This window comes from Chiloscyllium plagiosum, unplaced genomic scaffold (genome assembly GCF_037043375.1).
Source record: "Chiloscyllium plagiosum isolate Xiang-an unplaced genomic scaffold, Cpla_swu_hap1 HiC_scaffold_6, whole genome shotgun sequence".
Classification (NCBI taxonomy): Eukaryota; Metazoa; Chordata; class Chondrichthyes; order Orectolobiformes; family Hemiscylliidae; genus Chiloscyllium; species Chiloscyllium plagiosum.
Genome location: NW_028270144.1, coordinates 94,450,098 through 94,469,523, shown reverse-complemented (window position 1 = coordinate 94,469,523; position 19,426 = coordinate 94,450,098). Strand labels below are relative to the sequence as shown.

The window sequence follows — 19,426 nt, the reverse complement described above, 5'->3', positions numbered from 1 at the left end:
TAGCCATTTGGATACAGAACTGGCTCAAAGGTAGAAGACAGAGGGTGGTGGTGGAGGGTTGTTTATCAGACTGGAGGCCTGTGACCAGTGGAGTGCCACAAGGATCGGTGCTGGGTCCTCTACTTTTTGTCATTTACATAAATGATTTGGGTACGAGCATAACAGGTACAGTTAGTAAGTTTGCAGATGACACCAAAATTGGAGTTGTAGTGGACAGTGAAGAGGGTTACCTCAGATTACAACAGGATCTTGACCAGATGGGCCATTGGGCTGAGAAGCGACAGATAGAGTTTAATTTAGATAAATGTGAGGTGCTGCATTTTAGGAAAGCAAATCTTAGCAGCACTTGTACACTTAACGGTAAGGTCCGAGGGAGTGTTGCTGAACAAAGAGACTTTGGAGTGCAGGTTCATAGCTCCTTGAAAGTGGAGTCGCAGATAGATAGGATAGTGAAGAAGGTGTTTGGTATGCTTTCCTTTATTGGTCAGAGTATTGAGTACAGGAGTTGGGAGGTCATATTGCGGCTATACAGGACATTGGTTAGGCCACTGTTGGAATATTGCATGTAATTCTGGTCTCCTTCCTATTGGAAAAATGTTGTGAAACTTGAAAGGGTTCAGAAAAGATTTACAAGGATGTTGCCAGGGTTGGTGGATTTGAGCTATAGGGAGAGGCTGAACAGGCTGGGGCTGTTTTCCCTGGAGCGTCGGAGGCTGAGGGGTGACCTTATCGAGGTTTACAAAATTATGAGGGGCACAAATAGGGTAAATAGGCAAAGTCTTTTCCCTGGGGTTGGGGAGTCCAGAACTAGAGGGCATGGGTTTAGGGTGAGAGGGGAAAGATGTAAAAGAGACCTAAGGGACAACTTTTTCACACAGAGGGTGGTACATGTATGGAATGAGCTGCCAGAGGAAGTGGTGAAGGTTGGTACAATTGCAACATTTAAGAGGGTTTGGAGGGATATGGGCCGGGTGCTGGCAGGTGGGACAAGATTGGGTTGGGATATGTGGTCGGCATGGACGGGTTGGATCAAAGGGTCTGTTTCCATGCTGTACATCTCTATGACTATGACACTACTACTACTACTACTACTACTACTACTACTACTACTACTACTACCTCCAAGATGCACTGCAGAAATTCACCAAACATCCTGAGACAGCACCTTCCAAATGCATGACTATTCCATCTAGAAGGATAACGGCAGCAGATACATGGGAACACCACCATCTGCAAGCTCCCCCCAAGCACTTATCATCCTGACTTGGAAATATATTGCCTTTTCTTTATTATCATTGGGCAAAGTCCTGGAATTCCCTTTCTAAAGGCACTATGATTCAATCTACAGGATGCAGACTGCACCAGTATGAAAAGCAGCTCACCACCACATTCTCAAGGGCAACTGGTGATAAGCAATAAATGCTGGCCAGCCAGAGATGGCCCACGCCCGATGAGTAAATTAATAAAAAAGGATTATTCTAGAACTGTATAAAACATTAGTTAAGCCACAGCTAGAGTTCTGGAATCCAGATTATAAATAGATGTAGATGCACTGGAGACGTGCAAAGGAAATTTACCAGGATGTTGCCCTTGCTGGAGAGTTTTAATTATGAAGAAAAATTGGGTATACTATGATTAGTTTCCTTGGAGCGGAGGAGATTGAGGGGAGGCATGATTGTGATGTATAAAATTATGAGGGGCTTGGTAGACAGAGAGATACTTCTCCCCTTGATGGTCGACAGAAAGATACTTCTCCCCTTGATGGAGGGATCAATGAGCATAGAATTAAGCTAAAGGCCAGGAGAAGAACATTCTTCCTCAGAGATTGGTGAGAATCTGGAACTCACTATCTGAAACGGTGGTAGAGGGAAAACCCCTTACAACATTAAAAAAGTATTGAGATGTGCAGTTGCATGCCAAGTCAGACAAGGCTATGGGCAAGCAATGAAAATGGGGTTAGAAGAGGTAAGTGGTTAGTTTTGACTGGCGTGGACCGATGGGCCTAAGGGCCTTTTTCAATGTTGCAGACTTCTATGACGTGTCAGGAGTATGATTGAATACTTTCCATTTGCCTAGATGAGTGAAACTTAATCAACACTCACAATGTACAATACAGGACAAAGCAACATTACATCACCTTCAATATTTACTCCCTCCTGTGAATTCCCCTCTGATGCATTTACCATCTTGACTTGGAATGATGTTACCTTCACTGTTGTTTGTTTAATATCCTTGAACATCTATCCCCACTTCCCAACATCACTGTGGGTATACTTACAGTCATTAGCAGCAGCAGTTCAAAACAAGAGATTCATCACCATCTTGTCAAGGGCAGCCTCTAATGACCTTTAGGGAGAGGAAATCTGCTTTCCTTACTGCTTTGGCCTACATGTGACTCCAGGGCAACTAGTCTGAAATCCTAGAAGATTTTGGCAACAATCAGTTCAAGAGCAATTAGGGGTAGGCAGCAAATGAGGGTTTGGCCAACAACACTCATATCCCATGTATATTTTAATTTTTTTCTCATTTTTTAAAATTTAAGCTAGTTTCCTAATCAACCTATTCAGAGATGTTTTTACACACCTCTGGAGCAGGTGGGACTTGAACCCAGGCTTCCCGCTCTAGATTATTGAAATTAACATATTAAAATCTCTTGATCTACACAATACTAATTTGGAAACTTTTATGAGAACTTTCAGCACTTTTATATTTTCTAATTAACCTGATCAGAGACATTTTTACACATCTCTGGAGCAAGTGGGACTTGAACCCAGACCTCTTAGCTCAAAGGGACATTACTAAAGTACAACAAGAGCCCTTCATTTTTAGCACTAACGCATGTCAATCATCTCCTGCAGGTGTATTGCAACTCCTAAAACAACTGATGAGGGAGAAGCCAGAGGAGGATGAGCACTACAGAATGCACCATTATATATGAGTCCTGTGCACAGTCCACCTGCAAAGATTTTTTTAAAACATATTCATGTGTTATGAATATCACTGCTAAGACCAGTAGTCATTGCCCATCCTCAAATGTCCTGGAGAAGAAGATGGTGAGCTGCCTCTTGAACTGGTGTAGTCCTTGGTATGTAGGAACATCCATGGTGCTGAACCAGAGACATACACATTTTGTTGAGTATAGCATCACTGATAGATAGGATGACAAATGTCAAGAAGCACAACATAAATGAGCAAAAGCATGTACCAGAGTGGAAGGTGATCTTCAGAATGAGCAGAACATTCCAACTCTGTACAGCTGGATACAGCTGATGAGCCCTGGAAATAAACAGTGAAAATGAAACTGTGAAGCAACAAGAAATATGTGAAAATCTATCTGCATTTCCAGTGTCAGTGTGCACACTTACATTGAGAATCTCTTTGTTAGTAGTACTGTCATGACACCTCTGGCATTTGTTCTGATGATCATCTCCATTGAAAGGGTGGAACACCTCATGAAGAATTAGATACAGCAGGCCATATATGATCCATAATTGATTGCAATAGATGTAACTGACAAGGAGAGTCATGGCATCTTTCAGAAAATCTTGTACACAAATACATAGCACACTTAAGGTGACTACAAATGATCCACACACTGAGTGGAATCCGTTCCGGTTGACAAACATAACAGGGTTATCTGATGGCACCTTGACTGAACACATGGAGCAATCAATGATGCCCTGTACTTACAGAAATACAGCCATGTAGCAAAGGCAAAAACTCTCTGCATCTGAATAATGTCAAAGTGAACATATTAAAAGCCCTTGAAGTATATGACACCAGTACATTGGAACACAGGCTTGTGGGCTGCTGACAGTGATATCTATAATGTTTCCAACTGATGCTCTGAAAGGTTTTGAAAGGGTATAGAGAAAAAGAAACAAAAGCATTTCCATTTGTGGGAAGGGCAAAATGATAAGCCATCAATCTAGTCATCCAGAAATCAAACATGGATTCAGATGTAACATTTTTACCTAGAAGATGGCAAGAACATGGAATATGTTACTACTGTGAGTGGCTGTAACAAGTAAAGTACGCTTATAAGGTTATGTTGATAAAAGTTAGATAAAGAGAAGGCTCTAAAGAAACAAACTCCAATATGGACTGAATAACTTGTTTTGTGTTGTATAATCTAATTCTATGTAATTGAAATAATCAACTTTTTCTCTACTCAAGAAAAATCAAACTACAACATGAATAAAAGGGAGCAGACTACAAAGGTAGATTTGTAAAGATCTACTTCCTTGAAATATAGAAGGCCTTTTAATTATTACATTATTGTTTAATGGCTATGAATTATATCAACAACATTCCACAATGGATTTAAAATCAAAGCTGGCCAGTGTTGTGAATGCAGTTTTGCATGATCATGAAAGATTTTATATTTATATAATGACTTGAACACAATGAAACATACTACAGAGTTTCAAAGGATCACTATCAAACAAAGAATAACACCAAGCCTCATAAGGCAATATTGGTCAGAGGTTTTAATGTTGGTTTTAAGAAAAATCTTAAAGAAAAAAAGCAAGGTAGGAAGAGAGTGAGGTGTATGGAGGGAAATTCCAAAGATTGTGGCCTATTCATAACAATGGTGGAGCAATTATGATTGGGAATGCATAAATCATCAGAATTAAGGGATATTGAATCTCAGATGATTAGGAGGGTTAGGGGAGTTTACATGGATTAAAAGTACAAAGTTACAGAACGATCTGAAAAACAAGGCAGACAATTTAAAAAGTCATTAGTTACTTGACTGGCAGCTAATTTTGATCAGTGAGCATATGGGTGAAAGGAGAACAGGCCTTACTGCAAGTTGAGACATTGGTAAAGTTTTGGATGAACTCAAGTTTATGGATGGAAAGATGCCCAATATAAAATCAAAGATTTTATACAAAGACCTTTTTTCTAAGAACATAGTTACAGGTATGCAGACAGCATAGAACACTCATGCCAATATCCTGAATTGTACTGATTTTTTATAACATTGGTTTAGATCAGTTTGAACTACTATCACATCAGCTCTCAATTGGGCAACATGTTAAAATATTTTAAAGGGCAAAAACATGGAAGAGGTCTGACAGAAAACAAACAATTCTAAAGTCAGAATTCACAGACAGAATGTATGACACTGATTACTAATTTCTCATGCTAATACTTAATACCACATTTTTCATTACTAGCTTTGTTTTATACAGCAGCCTATTATTAGTTGACTAATCTGTGACAAATTGTGTGTACCCTATCTAAAACCTTCAAATTCCTTTACTTTTTTTTTCTAAACCAATTAAATATTAAAACCAAACATTGTACATGTCAATGTCTTAGAATTACATTCTATGTTCAAAATAAACAACTTCAAGTCAAAATCCTTGCAGAAACTCTACAACGCATAACATATTTCTATCTAAATTTGTCATTTTCATGTCAAAAAATCCACCATAGCCACATAAAATGAAAGGCTCTACCACCTGTCATTTGTAGTCAAATGGGTGGTTAACAAATACACATAAATATGTTGCCTACACAATTCTAAGAAGAATTACACAATTCTAAAAAGCAATTACAAAAACAATTAGCACACAGTCATACCACCCTCTTGTTTTGCTTCAAATGCGGGGACTTTTTTCCCCCATTATGAAGACTAAACACAAATAAAGACAGGAAATGCTACTCCGGATTACAAGTGCAGGCCTTACAGCAGATTGATAAGGGAATTCAATCAAAACAAATCTTGCTTAATTCCTCCACACATAATGAGAAATGTTTGCATCTGTGATATTTGATTTTAAGAGATAACTGGAAACAAAAAAAGTGACAATTCAACAAAATACATATATAAACCAAAATCATCATCCACCAAAAGCACTGTCTAAAGAAAACGCTATGATCTGTGTTTACTTACTGTTGCTCCAAGATTTCAGCAATGATTTGATGCTGATTTCAAAGAAGCCTGAATCTTGCTGGCTGGCCATATCGACAGTGTACAAAGAATTACTGTGATACTAAACAGCAATGGCAGGTAGCGTTCACCAATCAGTAGCGCAAACAGCAGATTGGGAGAGACAAGAGATTTTTATACTGTACAGTTTCTCATCCTTGTCCTCAGTTGTCCTTTTAAATAAACAAAGATGTCTTTAATTGGTCTCTTGATGTCTTGTCTAGCTTTTATCTTCTCGGTATTCTGTCTGTCAATGGCTGGTATTTATCGGTGGACTGAGATGATGTTGAAGTTTGCTGTCTTTCAATATGCATTCTTTGTATATTTGCTCAAAACAATTGCTGGACAAATACTATTAGAACGGGTCCTTCAGTAGTGTTTGAGGTGGCCTGTTCATTGCTGTTTTTGTCTGTCAGATTTAAACCTAAGCAAAAAAGGAACAGTGCTTCCTTGATCCATTGAATACATGCGGTTTCACACGCAAACACTGCACCGACCTCGAACCACACCGAAAAGGCGGTGAAATCTTTTTCTTTTGTCGTCACCGGATTTTAACCGGTTCTAGAATCCTTTCTGTCCCGAAAAAAAAACCCCTCTAATGAACGGTTAATATGTGCGTCGTTCTGATCTTTGCTTCAAGCAGAATGCACTGAAATATATTCAGCCGCATCATGCTGCAGTAAAGCAGAACTGCACCCATATATCTGGTTGCAGTGACGTTCAAAAGCTCATCAGTCAGCCCAATCCCAGGGGAGCGTGCGTGCGAATCAGTAGCTGCACGGCAACAGCTTGGCTTTTTTGTTATTTCGCTTAGCGGTAAATATTTTCTGCTTATTCAAACACACTTTCAGTCAATGCACCATTTTAAATACATGCTATCATTGGATGCAATCAGGATAAAAAAAATTAATAGTATAAATGTTGCTCCTTTAATTCTCATACAATATGATTCAATTTAAAGGAATAGTGCCATGTCATATCTTATTAATAAATGGGCTTTGTGGTCCTACATCAATTTATTTACACCAGTTACTACTGTTACTTAAAGCATACTGCGACAGCACCTGGATACAATCCCTCTCAGAATTCAGAACCTATTTCCAGGTATTGCACTTGTGAAATGATAGCATACAAGCCAACTCAAATACTATAGATTTTGACATTAAAACTCAAACATGTTGACCGATGTTCTTCATACGTTAAATGTGCATCAATCTCAGGGGAGAGACAGACGAACAGTTAAACGCAAAGATCCAAAAGTTTCTATGCGAGCTGTACGGTTGTGCCACACTAGCAATACAAAAACGGCATTTTGCTGTTTGCTTCCTTCAGTGTTGCGAAATTGCTGTATTTGCATGGTAAATAGAAATTAAAACTGCAGCAGATTCTTCTGGTTTGCTTGTAATTCCAAGTGCTAACAACGCGACTGCCAATTCACATTTCTTGCGTGGTCTCATGCCGTCACATGATTTTGATAATTTAAAAATGTCAAATTTTACATTTAACTAAATTGTGCTTTTCCTTTGTCTTCCCTCTCTTTCAATATTTATTTCTCGTTATATAGTTTCTTTTATTCGATTTGACAGTGAATTCTCCTCATTACTTTTCCTTCCTTCTCAGTCCTTTGACTTTATTTTCCAATCTTTAATTGTCATTGCTGTGGAAGTTGTCTGTTCCCCTGTTCACTGAAGTCCGAGATTTCTTGATATCCTCCGCTATTAACAGCTTCCACTTTCAACAATTTGATCGGTTTAAAAAAATGAACTGAAGCGTTCTGGGGTAAATTTCAACAGAGATGCACTGCCATACCAAAAATTGGTTCATTGAATTTCTTGAATAGACATTTTAATGCTGACTACTAAAGATAAAAATCAGTACGTATAATGATATTCTCTTCAAATTGAAAGCAATTATCCACGCAGTATAAGCAGTCCTTTGTTACATTAAAAATTCTGTAAAACATTTCAACAGTCCTTTGCACAATCTCAATGTCTTTTTCGAACAGTTTAAGAAATTTAACATTTGCACGCACCTCCTTGCAAGAACTGTGAAACTCCTTTAACAGTTCAAATAACCTACAGATGTACATACAGTATACTTAGAAAATAGAATGTATAATAAACATTTAAAGGATTTGGAAACTGAAAAAGTTTTTCACAATGTTATCAGGTTATCAACTACTACAGTAATATCACAATAAATCAAACCATAAGGGAGGCCTACTCTCAAATTCATGTAGAGTGAGCTTCAAGTTAGGTGACAAGGCTCCAAAGCAACCCAGTTTTACCTACAATTCAGGAGCATCTTTGCTCTTAGCTGCTTCAGCTAGACAAGAATGTAGGTGATTTGTTGGGTTCTTCCGGGTCATCAACCTCTTCTGCCATACCTGCAAGGCTTGCCCTGCAGAGGCTGACCAGACTCCCAGTCACTGCCCATTTTAATTCCCCTTCTCATTCCCTTTCAGACATGACCATCTTTGTCCTTCTCCATTGCCACAATGAACCAAATCGAAAATTGGAGGAACAACACCTCTTCTTCTATGTGGGCAGCCTACAGCCCGGAGGACTCAACATTCAGTTCTCCAATTTCAAATAGCCTCTTTCCCCCCCCCTTCTATTCCTCCCAGCCACTTACCAGATTAATTTCTCCCACTGACCAACCAGTACCCTCTACCCCTCTTTACCTATTCCCACTTCACCACCTGCCCCTGCCACCCCTTTATCTGCAGTTCCCCTCACACCCACCCCCAGTCCTGAAAAAGGGTTACACCTGAAACATCAACTTCTCCACCTCCTGATGCTGCCTGGCTTGCTGTGTTCTTCCAGCCTGCTGCTTGTATACCTGCTAGGCTAAACAGAGAAATTTCAATGGTGAATCAAAAGCAGAAATTACTGTCAAAATTCAGCAGGTCTAGCAACATCTGTGGAGAGAAAACAGAGTTAACAATTCAGGTCCAGTGATCCTTCTTCAGATTTCATGTTCTGCCATGTCTGCTGAGTTTAACAGCAATTTCTGCTTTTGATTCTGATTTCCAGCATCCACAGTTCTTTGGCTTTTTTTCCCCAAAGCCAAATGATGGCTAACCAGTATTTTGCATTGTGCGTAGCCTGACTCTATTCTGATTCATTGATGTGGTCACATGACAAGCTAGCATAAGTTCAGCTATCCAGAGTTACCTGTCCAGAACTTTTAAGTTGTGATGGGCATCCTTCTGTTGGATTTCTTATTCTGGTAGCAGAAATGGCTGCCAACTTCACCCCAACCGAAGATTTGGGTTATTCAATTTTAATACATTGTGATTTCACTATATTTTGTTTAAAAAGTATTGCTAAGCATAACTTAAAGATTCACATGGCTGCACTGTACTTTGGTGTTTTGTAACAATAATTTGCAGTTGGTGCATGACAAAAACAGTGGCTTGGAGCTTTGTCTGTATCCACACCTTGTGTAATATGTAATCTGGATGAAAATAAAAACATGGCTTGAAAAATTCATACAATTTTAGGCATAAAGTAGTTGCACTTGTCCCCACAATAGATCCAACTGTCCTTTATTTCATATGACTACCCATAAACTGCATGAGAATCCTCTAATAGTGCCTGTTTGAAAGGCCTCTTTACATTATGATATAATTTTCAAGTCATAGAATAAAAGAGCATGGAAACAGACCCTTCAGTCTAACCATTCTATGCTGACCATGTTCCCAAACTAAACTAGTTCCACTTGCCTAAGTTTGGCCCACATCTCTCCAAACATTTCCCATTCATGAACTTATCTAAATGTCTTTTAAATGTTGTAACTGTACCTGCATTCACCACTTCCTCTGGCAGTTCATTCTACATATGATCACTCTCTGTGTAAAAACGTTGCCCCTTATGTCCTTTTTAAAACTTTCTCCTTTCAACTTAAAGGTATGTTCCCTAATTTTGAACTCCCTCACCAGAGAGAATGGACCCTTGCTATTCATCTTATGTATGTCCTTCAAGATTTTATAAACGTCTATAAGGTCACCCCTCACCTCCTACACTCTAGTGAAAAAAGTCCCAGCCTATCCAGCCTATTTTTATAACTTAAAACCTCATTGCTGGCAACATTCTGGGAATTATTTTCTGAATCCGCTCCAATTTAATAATAATCTTCCTGTAGCAGAGGCCTCACCAATGTCCTGTACAATCTCAAAAAAATCAATGACATTGTATTTTGGTTCAGCTTTTCAAGGTTAAAACAAAATATACATACTGAAACCTGCTCTATGACTTCTGTTGTTCTAAATTAGTCTTTGACGTAAGTTGTATCAAAAATAAAAAAGACTTTCCAATTGCGGATTCTTAAAGATTGTGTGCCTGATATACATAAAAAGTCATTCAGAAACTTAAACATTCTGAACTAAGTTTTTTTTTGGCTGTGTGAGTTTTTCAAGATTTTTGGAGAGATTTTCACCATGATGCCTAATGTGATTTCTTGTCATTTCTTACCAATGCCCCTCTTAAATATCTAACTGTCCCTCACATACAATTCTAGCCCCATCTTACCCAGAACAACTCACCTCTCATCAAATAGCTACCAAAAGCCAGCATCCCTTGTGCCCACATTGTTTTTGAGAGGCCATTGTGCACCCGGGAAAGCACTGACAATCTGATGTTACCCCTAACTGGCAACACAGTGGCACAGCAACCACAAAGTCACATTGCTCACAGCACATAGTAGGCACTGCTGAAATTTGCTCATGAGTGCAACCCCATTCTCCTCCCCATTCACCATTTCACTTACAGCCCACACACTTTACCTGGATACATAACACTTGTTTTTGCCCCCAATCGTCTTCCACAAATGCCCAGTAGTCACCTGCATATTGTCATTGTCCAGGAGAGGAACAGGCAAGTAGTCGCTCAAGTACAAACGTGAACATTTATTTAAAAATCACAACACCAGGTTATAGTCCAACAGGTTTAATTGGAAGCACACTAGGACGTTAGAGAGCAAAATTAGGGCTCATGGTACTGGGGGCAAAGTACTAACTTGGATTGAAAGTTGGTTGGCTGACGGGAAACAAAGAGTAGTGATAAACGGCTCCATTTCGGAATGGCAGGCAGTGACCAGTGGGGTACCGCAGGGATCAGTGCTGGGACTGCAGCTTTTTACAATATATATTAATGATATAGAAGATGGTATTAGTAATAACATTAGCAAATTTGCTGATGATACTAAGCTGGGTGGCAGGGTGAAATGTGAGGAGGATGTTAGAAGATTACAGGGTGACCTGGACAGATTAGGTGAGTGGTCAGATGCAGTTTAATGTGGATAAATGTATGGTTATCCACTTTGGTGGCAAGAACAGGAAGGCAGATTACTACCTAAATGGAATCAATTTAGATAAAGGGGCAGTACAAAGAGATCTGGGTGTTCTTGTACACCAGTCAATGAAGGTAAGCGTACAGGTACAGCAGGTAGTGAAGAAGGCTAATAGCATGCTGGCCTTCATAACAAGAGGGATTGAGTATAGAAGCAAAGAGGTTCTTCTGCAGCTGTACAGGGCGCTGGTGAGACCACACCTGGAGTATTGTGTGCAGTTCTGGTCTCCAAATTTGAGGAAAGACATTCTGGCTATTGAGGGAGTGCAGCGTAGGTTCACGAGGTCAATTCCTGGAATGGCGGGACTACCTTACGCTGAAAGACTGGAGCGACTGGGCTTGTATACCCTTGAGTTTGGAAGACTGAGAGGGGATCTGATTGGGACATATAAGATTATTAAAGGATTGGACACTCTGGAGGCAGGAAACATGTTTCCGCTGATGGGTGAGTACCGAACCAGAGGACACAGCTTAAAATGGTAGACCATTTAGGATAGAGATGAGGAGAAACTTCTTCACCCAGAGAGTGGTGGCTGTGTAGAATGCCACCACTTTATCAAAAGCTTTATCAAAAGCTTTCTGGAAGTCCAGGTACACTACATCTACTGGATCTCCCTCGTCCATCTTCAGAGTTACATCCTCAAAAAATTCCAGAAGATTAGTCAAGCATGATTTCCCCTTCATATATCCATGCTAACTTTGACCTATCCTGTTACTACAATCCAGATGTGTGGATGTGTCGTAATTTCATCTTTTATAATAGATTCCAGCATCTTTCCCACCACTGAGGTCAGACTAACTGGTCTATAATTTCCTGCCTTCTCTCTCCCACCTTTCTTAAAAAGTGGTATAACATTAGCCACCCTCCAATCCGCAGGAACTGATCCCGAATCTATCAAACTCTGGAAAATAATCACCAACGCATCCACGATTTCTCGAGCCACCTCCTTCAGTACCCTGGGATGTAGACCATCAGGCCCCGGGGACTTATCAACCTTCAGACCTAACAGTCTCTCCAACACCAATTCCTGGCAAATATAAATTCCCTTCAGTTCAGGTCCTTCAGCCACTGTTACCTCAGGGAGATTGCTTGTGTCTTCCCCAGTGAACACAGATCTAAAGTACCAATTCAATTCTTCTGCCATTTCCTGGTTCCCGTAATATATTCCCCTGTTTCTGTCTTCAAGGGCCCAATTTTAGTCTTAACCATTTTTTTTGCCTTTCACATACCTAAAAAAGCTTTTACTATCCTCCTTTATATTTTTGGCCAGTTTACCTTCGTACCTCATTTTTTCTCTGCGTATTTCCTTCTTAGTAATCCTCTGTTATCCTTTAAAAGCTTCCCACTCCTCTGTTTTCCCACTTATCTTTGCTATGTTATACTTTTTCTCTTTTAATTTTATATGTTTCTTAACTTCCCTCGTCAGCCACGGCCACCCATGCCTCCTCCTGGGATCTTTCTTCCTTTCTGGAATGAACTGATCCTACATCATCTGCATTATACACAGAAATATCTACCATTGTTCCTCCACTGTCATCCCTGCTAAGGTACTGCACCATTGAACTTTGGCCAGCTCCTCCCTCATAGCTCCATAGTTCCCTTTATTCAACTGAAATATTGTCACTTCCGATTGTACCCTCTCCCTCTCAAATTGCAGATTGAAGCTTATTGTATTATGGTCACTACTTCCAATGGCTCCTTCACTCCGAGGTTCCTGATCAATTCTTGTTCGTTGCACAATACCAGATCCAGAATTGCCTTCTCCCTGGTAGGCTCCAGCACCAGCTGTTCTAAGAATCCATTTCAGAGGCACTCCACAAAGTCTCTTTCTTGAGGTCCAATACATCCTGATTCTCCCAGTCTATCTGCATGTTGAAATCCCCCATAAAAACTGTAGTAACATCTTTGCGACAGGCCAATTTCAGCTCCTGATTCAACTTACATCCAACATCCAGACTACTGTTTGGGGGCCTGTAGATAACTCCCAAGAGGGTCTTTTTACCCTTAGAATTTCTCAGTTCTATCTATACTGACTCTACATCCCCTGATTCTAGGTCCCCCTTCGCAAGGAACTGAATATCATCCCTTACCAACATGGCCACCCCACCCCCTCTGCCCATCAGTCTGTCCTTATGATAACACGTGTAGCCTTGAATATTCATTTCCCAGGCCCTGTCCACTTGAAGCCACGTCTCAGTTATCCCCACAATATCGTATCTGCCAATTTCCAAAAGAGCCTCAAGCTCATCCATCTTATTTCTAATCCTTCGTGCATTCATATATAGTATTTTTAATTTGTTACTGCCCTTACCCTTCCCATCAACTCCTATTTCACTCAATCTTACAGCATGATCCCTTTTTGAGTTTTCTGCCTCATTGATACAGTTGTCTTTCTTGACTTCCCTTGTTCTAACTTTCCCTTCAATTTCCTTCTTAAACATCCAGTTTGTCCCCTCCCCCCCGCTACTTAGTTTAAACGCAGCTATGTTGCAGTAGCAAACTTGCCTCCCAGAATGCTCGTCCCCAACCTATTAAGGTGCAAACCGTCTCTCTTGTATAATTTATGCTTACCACAAAACATACCCCTGTGATCCAAGAATTTAAATCCTTGCTTCCTGCATCAGTTCCCCAGCCACACGTTCAAGTCCATTATCCCCCTGTTTCTGGCCTCACCAGCCCAAGGAACTGGAAGCAAACTGGAGATAACCACCTTGGACGCCCTGTTTTTCAGCCTTCTTCCTAGTTCTCCGAAGTCCCGCTGTCGTATGTTCTTCCTCTTCTTCCCAACATCATTTGTGCCGACATGTACCACCACCTCTGGCTCTTCACCTTCATCCTTGAGAATTTCCTGCACTCTGTCTGTGATGTCTTTAACCCTGGCACCAGGAAGTCCCATCCTTAAGTCCCGCCTGCTGCCACAAAAACCCCGGTCAGTTCCTCTCACTATGGAGTCCACTATTACCACGGCTCTGTGTGATGTCCGACTCTTCTGCTCTGCCTCCGTGCCAACTTTTGATTGACAGACCTGACCGCCTCGCGGACTGGCAATGTCATCTGTCTCTACTGTTTCCAAAAGATTCAACTTGTTCCTGACAGGTACTTCCCCGGGGTCTCTTGCACCTGTCTCCTCTCTGCCTTCCTCATCGTCTGCTCTCTTCTGCTCTCTTCTGGTATGGTCGGTGTAATAACCTCGCTGAAGGTCTTGTCCAGAAAGATCTCGTTCTCTCGGATGAGCCTAACGTCCTTGAGTTCTTTCATCAGTGCTGCAATATGCTCTGTCAGTAGCTGAACGTGCACACACTTTCCACACTTATACGAGCCAGAGTCGTTGACCTCCCACATCAAGCACATAGCACACTGAACCAGCTTGGCAGTCATGTCTTCACCCTCTTCAACTGTGGCGTAATCACTTCACTCGACCTCCTTGTCAAAGACTCCTGAGCTAAAGCCTCACTCTTCACTCCACAGGAACTTCCTTGGACCCTCTTTTTGGGGCAGGTCTGTGGACTTTTAATTTAGGTTAGAGGAGGACGGAGGGAGGGAGGCCCTACTTTGTAGGACCTGGGGTCTAGAACACACCCACTCAAATAACAATCACTTACCTTCCCGACCGGCTTTGCGCTCCGACTGATAATCTTTGGCTCTGGCTGAAGCACCAATGTGCTAATGGGTATGGCACGGCAAGAAAGGCAAGGCATGGATGAATGCTGGTAAGCAATAAGTGAGTGAGTGCTAAGAGAGCAAGTGAGCAGCACCAAGAGTCAGCCTGGTCCAATACATGATCTGGGTGCGATCCTATGTGCAATGTATCCCTGCTTGCTGCCTTTCAACCCTCGCTGCTGGTACACTCTTCAATACAGTCAGTGCTTCTTAAGCATTGAAGTCTGGCTGTATTCTAATGAAGTTACATGGACTTGACATTGGCAAAATGGATTTGACATTGAACAAAACTTAGAATCTACCTTTTGGATTGCACACAGCGAGCAGGCTCCAGGGTTAAGATCCATTTGTACATCTGCTACTGACATCTCCACATTCCATGCATAGAATGTTATACCTTCATTTCATGACATTGCTACTTCCCGACTCAGAGTATCAATTCAGTCAGGGCGGTGGAGCAGATATGGGTGACAGCACTGGTTGTCTCTTGTGCCATCTATTTTGTTCCCTTTTGGCTCTTGTTTTCCTTGCTTATTTAAGACTTATATTAGTTATTTGATTCATCGCAGGATCCCGATAAATTAACGCTGCTTTATTGCTTTTCTGCCAAACTTTGGAGTTGTTAATTGTTCAAATGTTTTCAGGAGTTAATCTCCAGAACACTGCCCAAATAACTTGTCCAAAAAAATCCTAGGACAAACAAAAATTGTCAGTTTTCCCAGTTCATTTGAAAACTTTGGCTTTACAGTACTAGTGGAAATGTTCAATCTTGTGAGTTCTAAAACAGAACAGTATATACGAGTGATAATGTTGAATGTGCAGCAATCCCTCAGCAAAATGGCTGAGAGTGTGAAAATATTTACTTCACGGTCAACCACCACAATAGACAACTGAAGATGGCCAGCCTGAAGAGATTGGGGAGACACTGAATGAATACTTTTTGTCAGTATTCACTCAGGAACAGGACGTTGTTGCCGATGTGAATACTGAGTCACAATTAAGTAGAATGAATGGCTTTGAGGTATGTAGGGAAGAGGTGTTGGAAGTTCTGGAAAGGGTGAAAATAGATAAGTCCCCTGGGCCTGATGGCATTTATCCTAGGATTCTCTGGGAAGCAAGGGAGGAGATTGCAGAGCCATTGGTCTTGATTTTTATGTCCTTGTTGTCTACAGGAATAGTGCCAGAAGACTGGAGGCTAGCAAATGTGGTTCCCTTGTTCAAGAAGGGGAGTAGGGATATCCCTAGTAACTATAGGCCGGTGAGTCTCACTTCTGTTGTGGGCAAAGTCTTAGAGAGAATTGTAAGGGATAGGATTTATGAACATCTGGATAGGAATAATGTGATCAAGGATAGTCAGCATGGTTTTGTGAAGGGCAGGTCGTGCCTCACAAACCTTATTGAATTCTCTGAGAAGGTGACTAAGGAGGTGGACGAGGGGAAAGCGGTAGATGTGGTGTATATGGATTTTAGTAAGGCGTTTGATAAGGTTCCCCATGGTAGGCTACTTCAAAAAATACGGAGGTATGTCATTGAGGGTGAGTTGGAGGTTTGGATTAGGAATTGGCAGACTGGAAGAAGACAGAGGGTAGTAGTTGATGGTAAAGGTTAATCTTGGAGTGCCGTCACTAGCGGTGTTCCGCAAGGATCTGTTTTGGGACCATTGCTGTTTGTCATTTTTATAAATGACCTGGAGGAGGGGCTAGAAGGTTGGGTGAGCAAGTTTGCGGATGATACGAAAGTCGGAGGAGTTGTTGACAGTGAGGAAGGATGTGGCAGGTTACAGTGGGATATAGATAAGCTGCAGAACTGGGCAGAAAGGTGGCAAATGGAGTTCAATGTAGCTAAGTGTGAGGTGATTCACTTTGGTAAGATTAACCAAAAGATGGGGTACTGGGCTAATGGTCGGATACTTGGTAGTGTCCATGTACACAGATCTTTGAAAGTTGCCACCCAGGTAAATAGTGCGGTGAAGAAGGCATATGGCGTACTGGCTTTTATTGGTAGAGGAATTGAGTTCCGGAGTCCTGAGATCATGTTGCAGTTGTATAAGACTCTGGTGTGGCCGCATCTGGAGTATTGTGTGCAGTTTTGGTTGCCATACTATAGGAAGGATGTGGAGGCACTGGAACGGGTGCAGAGGAGGTTTACCAGGACATTGCCTGGTATGGTAGGACGATCGTATGAGGAAAGGCTGAGGCACTTGGGGTTGTTTTCATTAGAGAAAAGAAGGTTTAGGGGTGACTTGATAGAGGTGTACAAGATGATTAGGGGTTTAGGTAGGCTTGACCGTGAGAACCTTTTTCCACATATGGAGTCAGCTATTAGGAGGGGGCATAGCTTTAAATTAAGGGGTGGTAGGTATAGGACAGATGTTATGGGTAGGTTCTTTACTCAGCGAGTCGTGAGTTCATGGAATGCCCTGCCAGTAGCAGTGGTGGACTCTCCCTCTTTATGGGCATTTAAGCGGGCATTGGATAGGCATATGGAGGACAGTGGGCTAGTGTAGGTTAGGTGGGCTTGGATCGGCGCAACATCGAGGGCCAAAGGGCCTGTACTGCGCTGTATTCTTCTATGTTCTATGATCACCTACTTAAGGGAAGTAAGTTGCATCTGACTCGCTGGAACCAGACCAACATCCACTGATCCAAGACCTGGTCAAAAGAGGAGAGATTTCTTGCTCTCTGCATCCAGATTACTGCAAGAAGAGTCCATCTGTCCCAAATCGCAAGCAATTTCCTGATCCAGAAATCCAGAACACTACAAGGAAATAAATACTAATTTCAACAGTTGAGCTGCTTGCCATGATGAAATTCAGGAGATTAAGTGTTTACCAGATATAGTAATGATCAACAATGACATTTCACAAAGAATGATGTCCACTGCAAAGGGTATCAAAAGATAGAAGATACTCCAGCATAGAAATGACCCACAGATTGGAACCAGGCAAGAAACCTACCATTCTTCCAAATCTGAAGAGTGTATTTAAAAAAACTGTGAAACAGTCACATTGCCTGCACTTGTGAACTCAGAGACCTTGAGGGAGGTGAGATGTTGGTAAATGTAATATAATTCTATATATGATTGTTTCATGGGTTAACTAGGCGGAAATACTTAAGGGTAGATGTTGTGAAAAGTAATTATTCTGATGGAATTATTTGTTCATGTTACATTGGCTCCACGCATTCTGTGATGTCACACACGCTGTATGGGCAAGGCAATGTGTCTATCCTAGCTCCCTCAGGTCCTAGTAATTACGCCTGACCAAATATATTAGTGTTATCATGCAATACATGTTCTTGTTATTTAAGCGTGTTTGGTGTATCCTCTACCATTAAGCACCAGATAGGCTCACTCCAAAACAAAGACAAATGAGGTTTGGTTTTACTGGTCGAGGTGGCAAATCCCACAGGAAAAATACCACAAAATTCACCAATAACCTCCACATCAATAATCAGTTTGAAATCTGCCAGAATTGCTCAGTTTGAAACCTTATTAGAAAACCTCGGTCAAATCACAAACTAAGAGTTGAATAGGACGGATGAGGTGTGAGTGACTGTCCTTGATATCAAGGCAACATTTGACCAAACCTGGTATCATGCACCAGGAAATGACATTGCTAGCAATAAAATTCAACAGCAAAATCATTAGTGAATCCCCAACTATCAATGTGCTGGGGATTGCTATTGACCAAAAAACTAACTGGATCAGCCACATACGACTAGGTATTTTGTGGGAAGAAACTCAGCTCCTAACTTGCAAAGCTTCTCCACCATCCAGAGGCATAGGTCAGGAATATTATGGAATGTTCTTCAAGTTCATGGATATGCACAGCTTTCACAAGGTATCAAGGACAAAGCAGCCTACTTAACTGTATTCCACCTATCACATTGAAAATTGATGCCGTGCACAACTGCTGCACTGTGTATGCACAATGTTGTACATGCATTGCAGCAATTCATCAAAGTTTCTCCCTCAGCACGGTGCAAACCTCCAACTTCTACCATATAGAAGAACAAGGGCAGCAAGCGTATGAGATGGTTCCAACTGACTTGGTAATATTCTGCTACACTAATCTACACTGTCACTGGGCCAGAATCCTGGAATTTCCTACCACCACACCAGTTACAGTGATTCAAGAATGTGGTTAACAATGACCTTCTCAAGATAATCAGGGATGGGCAATAAATGTCGGACATTGATGCTTACATCTCATGAATAAACAATAAAATGAAGAATGACTCGATTCACAACATTTACAATATGGAGAAATGCCAGCAAAAGAAGATCAAGGATTGATGGAACCCTCCAGCATTAAGTATCATAGACAATATAAAATAGTATGTTGTGATGGTCAGCTACAATTACATGCAAATGACAGCACAGATACAATCTATTTCACTCCATTGCCAATACTTATGCTCCAAATGAATTCATTTCCACGTTTCTTCACTCAGCCCTCAGCAAATTCTACTA

General features: G+C 41.1%; 1 protein-coding gene across 6 annotated transcripts in view; it reads right to left on the bottom strand.

Moving 5' to 3' along the window:
* Positions 1 to 19,426, bottom strand: part of LOC122551062 (protein furry homolog) — a 350,939-nt gene that overhangs the window by 314,685 nt on the left and 16,828 nt on the right. For 3 of the 6 annotated variants that reach the window (XM_087988222.1, XM_087988221.1, XM_087988224.1), the window contains exon 1: positions 5,906 to 6,670. The exons of 2 other annotated variants lie outside the window; for them this stretch is intronic. Coding sequence is in view for 2 of the 4 variants with exons in the window: in XM_087988221.1 (XP_087844347.1) it covers positions 5,906 to 5,975 (70 nt within the window). In the remaining 2 variants the exon portion in view is untranslated. Of the gene's footprint in view, positions 1 to 3,205; positions 3,226 to 5,905; positions 6,671 to 19,426 lie in introns of those variants that run through there. One more of the 6 variants, XM_087988223.1, reaches the window with a different exon arrangement.